Genomic DNA, 14,272 nt, shown 5'->3' with positions numbered 1-14,272 from the left:
AATCATTTATGTAACAACAATAAAACATTATATTAATTGTTTTCTCAGCCTAAGATCAGCCTTCTGACTCAGCTGAAAGTAGAGGTTCCTGTCATGAAATAGGAATTATTGCACATTTTAGTCAAGCTATTTTCATTCTTTCAAGACAACACCCTCTTTTCATGAACTTGTTCTGCTCGCTCAAGACACTAAGTAAACTGGTCTAAATATTACTTTTAAAATCAATTAGACATTACATATACTGAAGAGTAAAAATTTACTCCGAGCCTTGTTAGCATTCTCAAGAACAGGAAGTCAAGGGAAAACTAAACAATAAAAAAAAGCCCTTATTATTAAAAGTGTCATTGTGTCTAAATACATCCACATGGCTGTTGTCTTAAACAGCATGACTGGAGTGAATATGTGGCTGCCTGTATGCCTTGGTGCTGCAGAAGAGATTTGCATCTGCAACTGATGATGGCACTGGAGCCCCAGTAACTGTTCAGGGAATTGAGTTTTTCTTGAAACAAAGACAGCATCCATGTCTAAAGAACACCCTGAGCTGAAAAATACAGAGAAAATAAGAGAAAATATGATAGGAAACTGTGTTATCACTTAAACTCTTTCCTAAAGCCCCCCAAAACCAACAGAGCCCAGATGTAAGGTGAGCAGCTCTTCTCTTTGAATTTCTGCAGTACCTTATTTTTTAATATTTTTAATTTTTTAATTAATTAACTTCTGTAGGAGTGTGATCACCTCCCTCTCCTCCACTTCCCCTCCATCCTGACCTTTATTTCTTGTAATCCTGATTAAGTGATAACCACTATCAGCAGTCATATCAGATGTGTCTTGACCAGCGTCTGACTCAAAGTTGATTCGGGGCAGACAGATAACAACACGAAAGACAAGATAATATGAAAGACTGATTTTAACAGTTCATCCACCTACTCATACTGCTGGTTAAGATTCGGCTCAAGTCAACCTTGGAAGAAGCTAATATTTGAAGAGAGCATGCATGTATATCTTTAAGTGTCTCATCTTACCCTTTAAATAGTGGATAGCCCACAGCCTGTTGAGCTCTCCTGCACAGCAGTGGGCTATACAATGGGATCTCTTGAGTAAGGACAGTAATCTTAACTTCTGAAGATTATTCCTCAAGGATGAGAGAGTATTCATCTCATCAGATACTTGATAAGTGAATTGGAAATTAATACACTGAAAATTTTAAATCTCAATTAAGTGATACAAAGGATTGACTGTGCACATACAATCCTTTAGACATAAACTGTTGACCAGGTCTGGGACTAAGTCTGGATCCAGAAGCAACTAGATTTGCAGGGGCTCTGAGAAACATTTGAGAATGCAAGGGGAGCCTTTTTTAACTATCATGACCCAATTAAAATGTCTTCCTCACAGTTCTGTCTGACTCTGTTCTCTGTGAAGTAATCAAGTGCTCATTGCCATCTACTCCTGTTAAACTCTTGTCACATTTAATATCAAACTTTCCTAGATTTCTGTTTTATGTCAATAAACATAACTTCTTTCTTATGAGTGAAGGGTATTACTCTTATATGATGTTGTCCATAACAACATCATATAATCTTTTTCTTGGTCACAAAAATATCCCATTACCCACAATATTACAGAAAGACTCCAAACAAGAGGGAAGTGGAATGGATTTAAAACCCAAATGTTAAATTACATTACACATATATTTATACTACTCTTGATAAACACTAGCTTTTTACATCCTCTATGCATGTATGGCTGTGGCATTCACATTCTCTGAAAAAATCCCTTCGCCCAGGATTTTTCTCCTGGGAAGCTAAGAAGCCTCAGAAGGAAGGAAAACAATTCTTATCTCATTTGCTTCTCCTTGGTGGAATGTGTCTGGAGTTTCTTTACCCACAGGTGATTGTTTCATTGGATTCTGGTGTGAGTTGTTTTGACTCTTTGGCCAATTGGTGCCAAGCTGTGTCGGGACTCTGGAAAGAGTCACTAGTTTTTCATTATTATCTTTTTAGCATTCAGTAAGTATCCTCTCTATATTCTTTAGTATAGTTTATTATAGTACTCTTTAATATAATATAGTATTGTAAAGTAATAAATTAACCTTCTGAGAACATGGAGTCAGGTGCATCATTCCTGCCTTAGTTGGGGCATTCCCTGTAAATACAATATATGGTCATACTCATTTATCCATCTTCAAGCTTAGCCTATGTTTATATTATTAGGAAGAGATTACAGCCTAAATTCATAGCATCAGCTGGGACCTGGGAGATCATGAACGTTCATGACCTGTAGTCTTGACTCATTTGTGTCACCCAGTGTGGATGTCTGTACTAGTCCCCCACCGTACTCATGTGAATCTTCCATCTTCCCATCTCCAAAACCTGCAGGGCATGCATTCGTACTGCTCTGAACCTTCTGTTCTTCCACGTGCCACGTGCCAGACTGTCTGCACCTGGTAGTCTGCCTATTGTGCTACTGGGTGGGCTATGCATGGGTAACTGGCTGCTCTAGGATGGTCTAGGACCTGTATGCAAGTGAACCAGGGGACCTTTCCAAGACCTGAATGTTCTTTGTACTGAGATGAAACATTTCTTTCATGGGCCTCTCACAGTACCTCTTCTGAAGTGGCTAAATGAACCAGCAGTCAGCTGCAAGAGAAATGGGAGCAGTCTTCTGAGACAAAATGAAGAAAAAGGGAGATTTTTGTAGTAAAAAGGAAGCAAAGAGGCTCCTGGGTGAGCAGAATTTCCCAAGAAGTGGGGACTGTTGCTATTTAAACAGTTTTCTTCTTTTCCTTAATAACTGCATATTTATAACATGCTTAACACATATAAAAATAACAAAGTTTGAAAAACAGACAATTTCAGGGACTTAGTGTTACATATCATGCATACATGCCTGCCTGATGGGAAGGGGCAGGATAAGCAGCCATTGCTGCTACATGCAGACATTATTGAAATTATGACTCATTTTCCATCTCTTGCGTATTCCCTTTAGTTTTGTTCTGCCCTATTGGTGTGCCATATTCAATGTCGTAAAATGCAACTGATCTTGTATCCCACAACATCCTTCTCTCCAAATAGACAGTGATGGATTTGGTGGGTAAACCATGATGTGGATTGGAAAGTGGTTGCATGGTTGCATCCAGAGGGTAGTGGACAGTGGCTCAGAATCCCAGTGGACATCAGTGACAAGATGTGTCCATCAGGGGTCCATATTGGGTGTGACCAATGTTATTTAATATCTTCAGTTATGACTTGGACGGGTCAAGTGCACCCTCTGTGAATTTGCAGATGACCCCAGGCTGAGCGGTGCCTGCAGGGTGGGATGCCATTCTGAGAGACCTGGACAGGCTCCAGAGGGGGACCACAGGAACCTCAAGACCAGCTGCTGCTGAACCAGGGTCAGAGCAACCCAGGGTCAGGCTGGGGGATGAACAGATCCCAGCAGCCCTGCCCAGAAGGACTTGGGGGTGCTGGTGGCTGAGAGGCTGCACATGAGCCAGCCATGGGCACTCCCAGCCCAGAGAGCCACACGTGTCCTGGGCTGCATCCAGAGCAGTGTGGGCAGCAGGGCCAGGGAGGGGATTCTGCCCCTCTGCTCTGCTCTGCTGAGAGCCCACCTGCAGTGCTGCATCAGCCCTGGGGTTTTTACTGAACAGTCCTGTAAGAAGACATCTATGCAGCAGTGGAGGAAGGTGCTGGAAATTCTTTTAAATTTAGCACAATAGAGCATGACCTCTCTATTCATTGTTAGTGCTTAATTTTGTACGTACAGTGCTTAGTACAAATACCAGAGATTAGTGTGGCCTTGTGCTAACTCCTTACATCTGTGACTAATAAACTTGTTCCAGTTAATGCTTTCTTGTTTACTTCTATCAGTGATTTAATATGTACTAACTAATATCTCAGTTTTGAGAACAAGGATTGTTTATCAGAGCAAAGAATCATAAGAGAAGTACATTATGACCTGATGACATATTTGAGATAATCCCAAGGAGAAAAGATTTGTCAGAAGATTTGGAACCATATCCAAACAAGTGGAAATAATCAGCATATATGCATCTTTTCAGGAAACATGAAAGTGCAATAGTTTCAGGAATACAACCTGGTCTCTGAGGTTACTGGGAATGTATGCTTTGAAGAGAATTAGCCATGCATTCAGCACTGCTAATGAAATAATGTTGGCTTCCTAGTCTAACAAATATGATGGAGAGTTTATTTCCCAATTTTCAGAGACAGGGTCCCCAGCACAGGCAACGACCTGTTGGAATGAATCCAGGGGAGGGCCGCCAGATCAGTGGGATGGAGTACCTCTCCTATGGGGAAAGGCTGAGAGAATTGGGATTTTTCAGTCTAGAAAAGAGAAGGCTTTGGGGAGGCGTTATTGTTGCCTTCCGGTACCTCAAGAGAACTTCCAGGAAAGATGGGAGAAGACTATTCACAAGAGCATGTAGTGACAAGACAAGGGGCAGTGGGTGTAGACTGAAAGAGAGCAGGTTTAGATTAGGTATTAGGAAGAAGTTCTTCACTGTGAGGGTGGTGAGGCACTGGAACAGGGAAGTTGTGGATGTTCCATCTCTGGAAGTGTTCAAGGCCAGTTTGCATGGGTCATCCTGGTCCACTAGAGTGTGGCCCTGCGCATGGAAGGGCTGGTTGGAACCTTCCAACCCAAACCATTCTATGACTGTATGACAGGGAAATTATTTCTCTTCTTTTCAAAGAAGAAAATCTGGAATACTTACACTACCCAAAAGTGTATAAAGTATGAATTATTACCTTAAAAAGTAAAGTGACCTGATCTCTAATCTCTTTGAAAATGTAATAATACCAGCTAAAATAGCAATATTGTAAATCACTGAAAGTATGATTTGGGTCTGAGTTTACATGACATTTCTGGTATTCAGCTTTTGCATCGCTTGTAGTTGTAGTGTCTCACTGGTAGGTTAATGAACCAGATAATATGCTATTCTATTTTACTTTGTTTAAACTACTATTCTTTCTTTCCCAAACATTTCATGATTTGTTAGAACGAAACTAAGGTGCCTTAGTGGGATCTGCCTACAAAATGACCCCTTGCTATGCCACCTTGCAATCCTTGTGCTGCATATAATATGTGCAGCTGAGCTGATATTGGAGGACCTTATATTCTCATGAAATTGTCATCTGAAATACTCACCACTGTCCATGGAGCAGATTCTGTGAGTGCCTCTCTGTATCTCAACTCATACGGCGTATGAGCGGTGGGCAGGTCCCACTTTATTATCAATTGGTTTGTGATCTGATAAGCATTTATGTTAGATGGTGACAAGCACTTTCCTAAAATGGGGGAGATAGAATTGTTTAGAGCACAAGAGAAACAGGAAATCTTTGGTAATTACTTCCGTTGAGTGTGGTCTATAAAAGTTAAAAGACTTGGCACAAAATACTGAATGCTGTGAGACTTCAAAACACCACAGAAATTAATTACTAAATCTTCATGACATCAACAAAATACAGTTGTTCCTCTTGCCTTTCTTTTGTGAATGTTTCTACTGATTTCAGGCACACTCTTTTTCTAAGCAGTTACTATTCTGAGTGAGGCTGAAAGGCAAAATCAAAATGTCAAGAGTACCTGTAATCATGAGTTGTATAAAAATATCCAGAATATCTTTAAATTTCAGTAAGCTCAAATATACTTTCATTATACTTTTTTTTTCTTCGTCTCCAATAAACACAATGTGTCCAAAAGTCTTCAGTAAAGGTTACACTGTTGATAATTTGGGTTGTACTGGTAGTAACTCCCAGCAGAGAAGCATTGGTTTTTCTTGGACCATAATTAGTCTGAGCATGTGAAGTTTTGAGAAACTCTTAACATCAGTTCAGTGACCAAGTAGGTAGGGCATCTTTAAATAAACATTTAAAGGGCCTAATAAATAGGGCTGTTTTTTCATAACTTTTTTTTAGCACTGTGTAATGGATAAGAGGCCTTAGAAAAGAGCTGAATTTTGAAAAGGTTTCTCAAAATTCTAATGCCTGGTATCAAGGATTCCTTAGGTACACAGTGTTGAGTCAATCTGCTCTTTGTAAACCAATACAAAGAAATTCAGAAAACCATCAAAGAGAGCATAGAAAGCTGGTTCAATATGGTACAAAAATATTGCTATATATATTTCTGGATATGGTTATTAAATATTCCAGCAAAATATTTAAAGTAAAACCCTCCTCCCATAAAATGTCATAGACTTCTGTTATTAACTTCATTCAAGGAAGTCAAACTGCATCTTGGCTCTCTGAATCAATAAAAATAACAGGAGCGTTTTGGGAGCTGAAATTTTGGAAATAATCTTTACAGAATACAGCTTTAGCTGTAGCACTAGCTTTAGTTTTAGCTGAGCACTGCAGTAGCACAACTTGTGAAGACACTGTACCTGCTTTGCTTGGTAAAACTGAGATGTTCTTTCCTTTTGCACAGGTCTCATTGGCATAATTCACTGCTATCCAAATGGTTGCAAATCTCTCAATGTAGAGATTCTTTCGTTCTATTGTGATGGAAGGTGATGATATGTTTCGCTGAAAAAGTTTTTGTATTTTGTTCCTTCAGAGAAAAGGAAGCAGAATGAAAAACATTTTATTGGATTATAGTTATTTTTCCTCCCTGCCCAAGAAAGCAAAATTATAGCAATTGATAGCTTTCCAGATACTTCTACACATAATTCCACATCTGGAAATCTTGAAGGTTCACTTTGAGCAGCTTGAAACTGCAAGATTAATGAATGCACCTCAGTAACCCTAGCAGATTTAAATATGAAAATCCTTGTGAGGTGGAGAACTGTTGAATTCCTTAAGCTTTTAAGGCATAGCATGATACAACCAGATCTGTATGACCTTCTTTTGTACTTACAGTGGGATATACAGAGCATTTTGAAGGTATAAAATTAGGTTAGAAATGACTTCATAAAGCCTCGCCTCATAAAAGGGGCACCCAAATTCCTTTTGAACAACAAAATTTCCCAGTTACATGAATCTAAATTACCATAAAGTTATGAAAAGTTTCTTATGAGTTATGTGCCTATCTTCTGACTTCTGTTCCTGCAATTGTCAGAGTTTGATGGAGATATTTAAATGTCACCTGAGTCCTCAGCCCTGTAGATTCCTCCTGGTATACCTAATATACACAGCACAGGAAGTCCAAGAGTTTTAATGCCTTACATACAACTTTGCTGCCTACTTTTGTTCTTGTCTCTCTCATTTAGTCTCTGCCACACATAGGAGAGATTTTTCCAAGGTTGAAATTGTGCAAATTCAGTGCTCTTAAAAGAGAGGGACTAGGATATTAATTGCCTAGCTATGCATTTCAAGTATTAAATTGCACATATCATGATTCAATATTTAATACCTGAGACAAGCTACTTGAAGGTTTTCCTGTCTTCTGCTTCAGGCTAGTTGTGAATCAGCCATTAAAATTTCAAAGCATGATTTTGAATTCTTGGTTGGAACTTTTCTGTGGGAGTGTTTATCTTTAATCTTTTTCGTCCTGACTACTTAATCACAAGGAGTAAGGACAAGGAACTATTACAGTGTCAAACTGATGTTACATGCAGGAAGGGGTGATGCCCTCTTCTAGGCAAGGTATAAGCCTTTCACATGTGGGTTTTTCTTTCCTTTTAACCCAAGAGAGGAGGAGATAGTAAGTTTGTCTTCAAGACCACTGGGTGGAAACTTAGGAGACTGAGGTTAAAGTCCTGACTCTGGCTGGGGAACATCACCACCTCTGCCAGGGAATTGTCTCCCTCTTCCCCCACTGACATCCTCTTTCATTCTTTTATCTGCCTTGTCTGTTCATGACATCAACCCTGTAGCCTGGGAACAGCACAGTCTAGTTTTGCCTTATGATTTTAAGAGCAAGTAGCTTAAAAATATTTCAATTGATAACATCTCATCAGAAACAGAGCTGTTTCATAGATGTTTCTGTCCTTCCAAAAAATTGGTATTCTTTGAAGTTCCAAGAGGCAAGACAGCAATGCAGTAGAATTTGGAGCTTATTGCAAATTGGTGCCTGCTGATACCTCCAGTGAGAAAATATCGAAGGTGATGGGGGGAGTAATTGCAGCCTTGAGGTGGTTGCTTTGCTCCTGTGCAATGTGAAGATGATCATCCTGGGGAATTTCCCAGTGTGGTGACATTTTCTTAGCTTTAGGAGATGTTTCTAACCACAGCTCATTTTTAAAGACAAGGGGTGGTTATGTGGCCAAACAATCAGCAATGAATATCAGAATTTACCTATGGTATACAATGTTGTACTCCATGTACCCCATGATACCGTCTCATGGCAAAGATCATGTCTTCTGATCTCACGTTTCTGTTTCTGAACATGTCCCTAATCTCATGGGAGATTCCAAATATCTAGATATAAAATGAGGAAATTCAATTCTGTAATGCAGCTGCAATTGAAGATACTGTATTTGAGGTAATCAGTTCAAAATTAACCCTACAAGTTCATTCCATCTGTTAAACCACCACTTGATAATTCAGAATTACCAGAAAGTATACTACATCTGACATCTCCTTGGGTACATGGTATAGCAAAATACGTAATACATAAAATAAAAGTTTAGTGCCTGTTTATGTTTGAATATTTTTTAAAATTTATTTTCTTTCTACCTTAAATACATCTATGTTGAATAGTCAGTAAAAGCTGATCTTTGGCAATAATGATTTAAAGAATGTGTTGGAGGCATGGTAAGATGTATAAGGACTTTGTATTGGGTTTGCATGACAAGGTTTTGGGAGCAGGGGAGAAGATTGCTACAGAGGTGGCTTCCATGAGTAGCTGCAATAAGCTTTCCTCATGTACAACAAAGCCAGTTCTAGCTGACTTCAGGACAGTCCTGCTGCTGGCCAAGGCTGAGCCCATCATCCAGGGTGGTAGTTCCTCTGGGATAATGCATTTAAAAGAGGGAAAAGCCTGCTGCACAACAGCAGCTGGCAGAGAGAAGGGAGAGCAAGCGGGAGCAGCAGAGAGCAGTCCACACTGCAGCAGGTTTCCTGGGCTTGTGACCCATGACAGACCTGCTTTGGAGCAGGCTGCTCTTGAAGGGCTGGCACCCCATGGAAGGGGCCTTCACTGGAGCAGTTAATGCAGAAATGCAGCCCCATGGGAAGCACTCGTGTTGGAGGAGTTAACGATAGACTGTGGGAGTTCATGTCTCCTGTGGGAGGATTCCCATGCTGCACCAGAGGAAGAGTCAGAAGAGAAAAGTGACAGACACAACATGTGATGGACTGTCCACAGTCCCATTTCCCATCCTCCCACAATGCTGGGGTGGAGGAGGCAGAAAATTCAGTTAAGCACAGTAAGAAAAAAATAATGGGGGGCAGAGAAGGGGAGAAGGGGAGAATGTTCCAAGTTTTAGCTGTATTTCTCATTACTCTACTCTGATTTGAATGTTAATAAATTAAATTCATTTTCCCAGGTCAGGTCTGTTTTGCCCATGACAGTAATTGCTGAGATCTCTTCCTGTTCTTACCTCAACCCATGATCCTTTGTCATATTTTCTCTGCCCTGTTGGGCTGAGGGGGGGAGGAATAGAACAGTTTTTGTGATGTCTAGCCAGAATCAACCTACCACTCTCTAACCAAGCTCTTACAAATCAATAGGTATTGATGAGAAGTGATGAATGATATTGACTAGCCTTGTGTAACAACCTCTAAAGAGATGAAATACACTGGAACAAAAGTCCGGCAAATGGGAACCACATCCAACAGCAATAAGAGCTTTTTGGTTTCTGAGATAACTTTTCAGACTTACCATTTTAGGTATACAGTATAATTAACTGTATTTGCAGCACTAGGTACTGGCAGCCAGGTGCAGGTTAGATCCTCACTTAATTCTTTGTAACACACCAATTCATTGTCCCACTCTGAAAGATGAAAACGTGTACTGGAAAAGACCTGTCACAGGCAACCATTAACTGACTCAAAGGGACTCTCAGTAATGAAACCAAATACAAACCAGGCTAGAGTTAATTGGCTAGACCCCAGAATTGCTTCAAAACCATCAATCTCTCTCTGAAGTTCAGAATTAACACACTGTTGCTGGATAAAAACTATATTACTTTTAAACTTTATAAAGAATGCATTATAAAACAGAAGGAGCATAAGTTTATGTATAAAATTGCCTGTTATTAATTTTTTAAAGATAAATATGGGGATTTTTTTTGCAACTGAACATACCCTTTTTTCAGCTGATGTGAAAGTAAGCACTGAAGACATTATTAAAGGAACTAATTTTTTGTCTTTAGCGATTAAATTTATGTCAGTATTTCAAAAATCTCTTGACAAAAATGCTAATGACAAAATATGACTGGTGTTCTTTTGCTTTGTGTCTTACTGTCTGAACTATTAGTTCAGAAGATCAGTCATGGTGTCTCAAAGTCCTTTGGAAAGGACTCCGATTTTTTTGTTGTTGTTGAGAAAAGTAGACACAGATCTCAACAGGAATGGGATGCTTAAGGTAATTTTTTCCTGGTGAGTAGAGTCACATGTCCTTCATACCTGTTAGGTCTAACAAGTTGCCAATAGGCCTATCAATCTTGAATAAGAAATGTTTTGCTATGTGATAAGTAAATAAAAATATGTCTGGAGCTGGTGTTGTAACCTAGTTATGGTATCTCATAACCTAGGTTGTGAGTTAAAAGATCAGTTCTCTTTTCCTCATTTCTTCCTGCAACCTGAGTTACAAAGTATCCTTGGCATTCTTTTAATCATTGAGATGACAAATGCATATTGAAGTTAAAAGGTGTTTTGGAAAAAGAAGTGAGTCAAATGAGTATAGTACTGACTTTAATACCCTCACCTTATGACACTTCTTTTCTCATACTAAATGAATAATGCTTTTCTAATAAACTATGCTGCAAGCTCAGGTGTGTAGAGATGCCTTTCAGGAAGGTGGAGATCATGTCTTCCTTATTTCCATCGCAATGTGAAACATTAGAGAATTCTTTGCTTTTCTAGTCTGGCTACCAAACCACATCTTGGCCTCCTCACCCATGAATGTAGTGTCTGTCAATAGCAGAGAAAACAGCAACAGCTCTCACATTCTTCTCCTGTTTTACTCGGAATTAAACCTTACACTTACTTGGTGCTTATTGTTGTTTTGAAAAAACACCTGAAAACAAAATATTTTTGGAACTGTTGTAATACTTCATGCCAATACATTGGTAATATTCTGCTTCTGACACTATTTGAAAGAGGAGTTCTATTAATTCAGATCCACATGGTGTCTATCATATTGCAGACCTGTCTCTGCTTATGCAGGAACAGTGGTTGTTCCTCATGCTCTAAGTTTTGCAAAATCTCCCTGGTCTTTCTCTATGTGATTATGGTATTAAAGCAGACAAATGAAAAATAGTAGATTTCGTGTGTGGAAATAGTGTGTTAGCTTGGCTAACACCCCAAAGCATCCTCCCACTCCCAATATACTGAATTTCTACATTGCTTTGTCCAGATAAATATAATGAATGCACACTTTTATTTTCACTTTTCCTATTTGTGAATATTATGTATATGCACATTAATTTTTATTTTAGTGCTTTCTTTGTTCCACTGTAGTGCTCCACCTTAATAGGTATATTATTAATTCTTCCCAGACCTAGCATAGTACCAGAGCTGTATCATGACTGTGCTACAAGAGCTATGCAAAGAAAGAAAAAAATTTCTTTGCTCTAAAGAAAATGCAGTTCAGTTTCTCCACTTAAAAAAACTCAAACCAACAAACAAACCCCAAACCACCTACCTTTAATTTTTTTTCACTCTAGAACTTTCTGTTTTTCTTCCTGAGCATCTGGTTTTCTCCCTAATGATTTAGTAGAGCTTAGTCTGGCAAGTTAATTGCAAGGACTAGAAAATTATCCATGGCTAATTTCAGAAGAACATAGTCCTCCTGCAGATGTCTTGCCCAGTGTCACTGTGTACTCAGGAACCTGTCATCTCTGCTGCGTCTGTTAGCAAGTAGGATGTTCCTGCCCACAATAAATCCAGCACAAAGTACATCAGATGACCACCCACTGCTCCGTAATACTCTCTATCAAAATGTGCTGTACTGTTCCTTCCCACCATCATCAGTAATTTCCCAGTTAAATGGAAAGCAGAGATATCCATCACACATAAACATTAGAGGATCCGTGGTACTTTGGAACGGCATCTATTTGTGATGCGCTGGCCGGGCTTTCACCCACGACCTGCGGGCTCGCCCAGGCGCCCTGCCCTCACAGACACATCTGCCCGTGCTGCTGTGCCCGGGCTTTCCCTCCGGGAAGGGCGGGCGTGCCTTTAGGGGCGATGCTTCCGAGCGCCCCCCGGAGCCCGGGCAGCGCCGGAGCCGGGAGCCAGCGGCATTCCACCCACCTGGCAGCTGCCGGCAGAATGGAGAGTCCCAGGCGGTGCAGCGGCAGGAATCTGGGGAGCACAGGGTTGGGGGGGGGAGAAAAAAAAGAAAAAAAAAAAGGAAATGAGGGTCAAGACAAACCGCAAAAGAAATAGGAAAAATATTGCTGGTGGTTGCTTCTCTCACTCACAGAATTTAATTTGGTCATGATTTTGTTTGTACAGCCTCATCCTTGAGTAGCATTAAGGATTTTTACTGTTCATAAGCGGCAGTAAGCTGTATGGTATATGAAAACTCACCTCTAACAAGTAAAAAGATAGCTGCCAGCAGAGAGTTCTTCATCTTCTCTGTAAAGAAGCATAATGATTACTATCAACATTACGCTGTGTTCAGTCTATTTTCACACTTCCTTTTCAAACTTCCTATTCATTCTAGCACCTATCCTGCTACTGGCTGAACCCAAGTAACAAGTTTATCGATGACAATGGGAAGAACACGAGTTCTGTGTTACTAATTATACTTACAAGATCCTAAAAATCCTTCTGGAAAACAGGAACTCTCCACTCTGGTTTTTGTAAGCACTCACAGCGAGATTCTTGATAGTGTCTGCAGTATCAGCAGAGCAAACTGAATTAAGCTTAAGTACTTCTAACTCCTTTGAAAACCCTAACTGTCAGTGCAAATTAGAGATATTCATATCAGTAAAAAGGAAGTCAAGATGTTTGACTGAGTCTAATATGAATTCTTGTGTACTGTAGAAATAATAGCAGCAGAAGACCTCAACTTGTCTTCACTTTCTGACTTCTCTTATCTTTCAATGTAATTTCCCTACCTCAAAGATGCTGTATCTACATTGCTGGAACCTGCAGCAGGGCCCTAATACAGACAAAAGTCACCATAGCTGTAAATCAGATGTTTGTTCCACACCATTAATTCAGAGAACATTCTGAACACAGAAGCCAGCAGAGACATAACAGCTGTTACTCTTACAGCAGTAAAGGGAAATTTTCTGAAAATTTTTCTACTGTGGAAAATTTCCCTTCTGGGCTTAGACAGCTGCTATCAGAGATTGGATCCAGACTTACCTGGAGATAGGCAAATTATTAACTTATCTTGGCAACCATAGTAAATTTCAGGTTGAGTATTGAATAGAAAAAAATATCTGTTTAAAATTAATCACTTTCCTAAGAGAGAGGCATGCTTCTCAGCATGGTCTGCAGTAGGAGCAGGTGACTAATGCAGCAACCATGTCTTATCAGATTTTATGAAGGGCACAGTCATGAAAGACAAGTGATCAAGGAATTCTGAGTGCTACAGGGGGTTTCCTGTCACGAATTCATTGGTCTTGAGTGTAAGCTCCAAAATGCTAAGGGGTAGCAGATACAATGTATGCCTACAGGATCACAGCCCCTGTTATCTGAGAGATCCAAAAATTGGCCTTAGCAATTTGGAAGTATTAGCAATACTTCCAACAAGGAATAGCCAAGAGGATAGTGTCAACTGATGATCATAAGGAGAAACTGATAAAGTAAAAATGCAAGTCATATGTGACAGATTTTGACTGTGGGATTGAAGATCTAGAGACTCAGAATAGTGTGGAAGTCAAGAGATGGAGAAAACTTCAACAGATATCTGTATTTGTTTGATGTTCTCAGCATAATCACATTCAAAACAACCTATCCTAAATGAAAACCATGTAAGTAACTCAATGCAAGAGCAGAATTAGGACAGAGCATATTGGAGAGAAACAAGCGCAATGAAACAAATCCATATCATCTTTGCTGGAGGTCTAGGTCTCAGTATAAATGCCACTGTCATTTGAAGAAAAAAAGATAATTCTGACAAGCACAGAAATTACAATACTAGTCCAAATAGCAGAGGAGGTATAATCTTGAAAACTAGAATTTTACATTTG

The 14,272-nt window shown here is 39.7% G+C and overlaps 1 protein-coding gene across 1 annotated transcript in view; it reads right to left on the bottom strand.

Annotated features, from left to right (window-relative positions):
* The window catches only part of LOC115915658 (interleukin-6 receptor subunit beta-like), a 30,565-nt gene extending 17,866 nt beyond the window's left edge, over window positions 1-12,699 (bottom strand). The window contains exons 1-5 of the mRNA XM_030969220.1: window positions 12,657-12,699; window positions 12,378-12,428; window positions 9,781-9,892; window positions 6,401-6,567; window positions 5,170-5,309 (exon numbers count right to left, since the gene is read on the bottom strand). Of these exons, the coding sequence (XP_030825080.1) occupies window positions 5,170-5,309; window positions 6,401-6,567; window positions 9,781-9,892; window positions 12,378-12,428; window positions 12,657-12,699 (513 nt within the window). The remainder of the gene's footprint in view (window positions 1-5,169; window positions 5,310-6,400; window positions 6,568-9,780; window positions 9,893-12,377; window positions 12,429-12,656) is intronic.
* Window positions 12,700-14,272: the final 1,573 nt, after the last annotated feature.

Source organism: Camarhynchus parvulus, chromosome Z (genome assembly GCF_901933205.1).
Source record: "Camarhynchus parvulus chromosome Z, STF_HiC, whole genome shotgun sequence".
Lineage (NCBI taxonomy): Eukaryota > Metazoa > Chordata > Aves > Passeriformes > Thraupidae > Camarhynchus > Camarhynchus parvulus.
The sequence above is the reverse complement of the archived record's forward strand: the minus strand, read 5'-3'. Positions and strand labels throughout refer to the sequence as shown.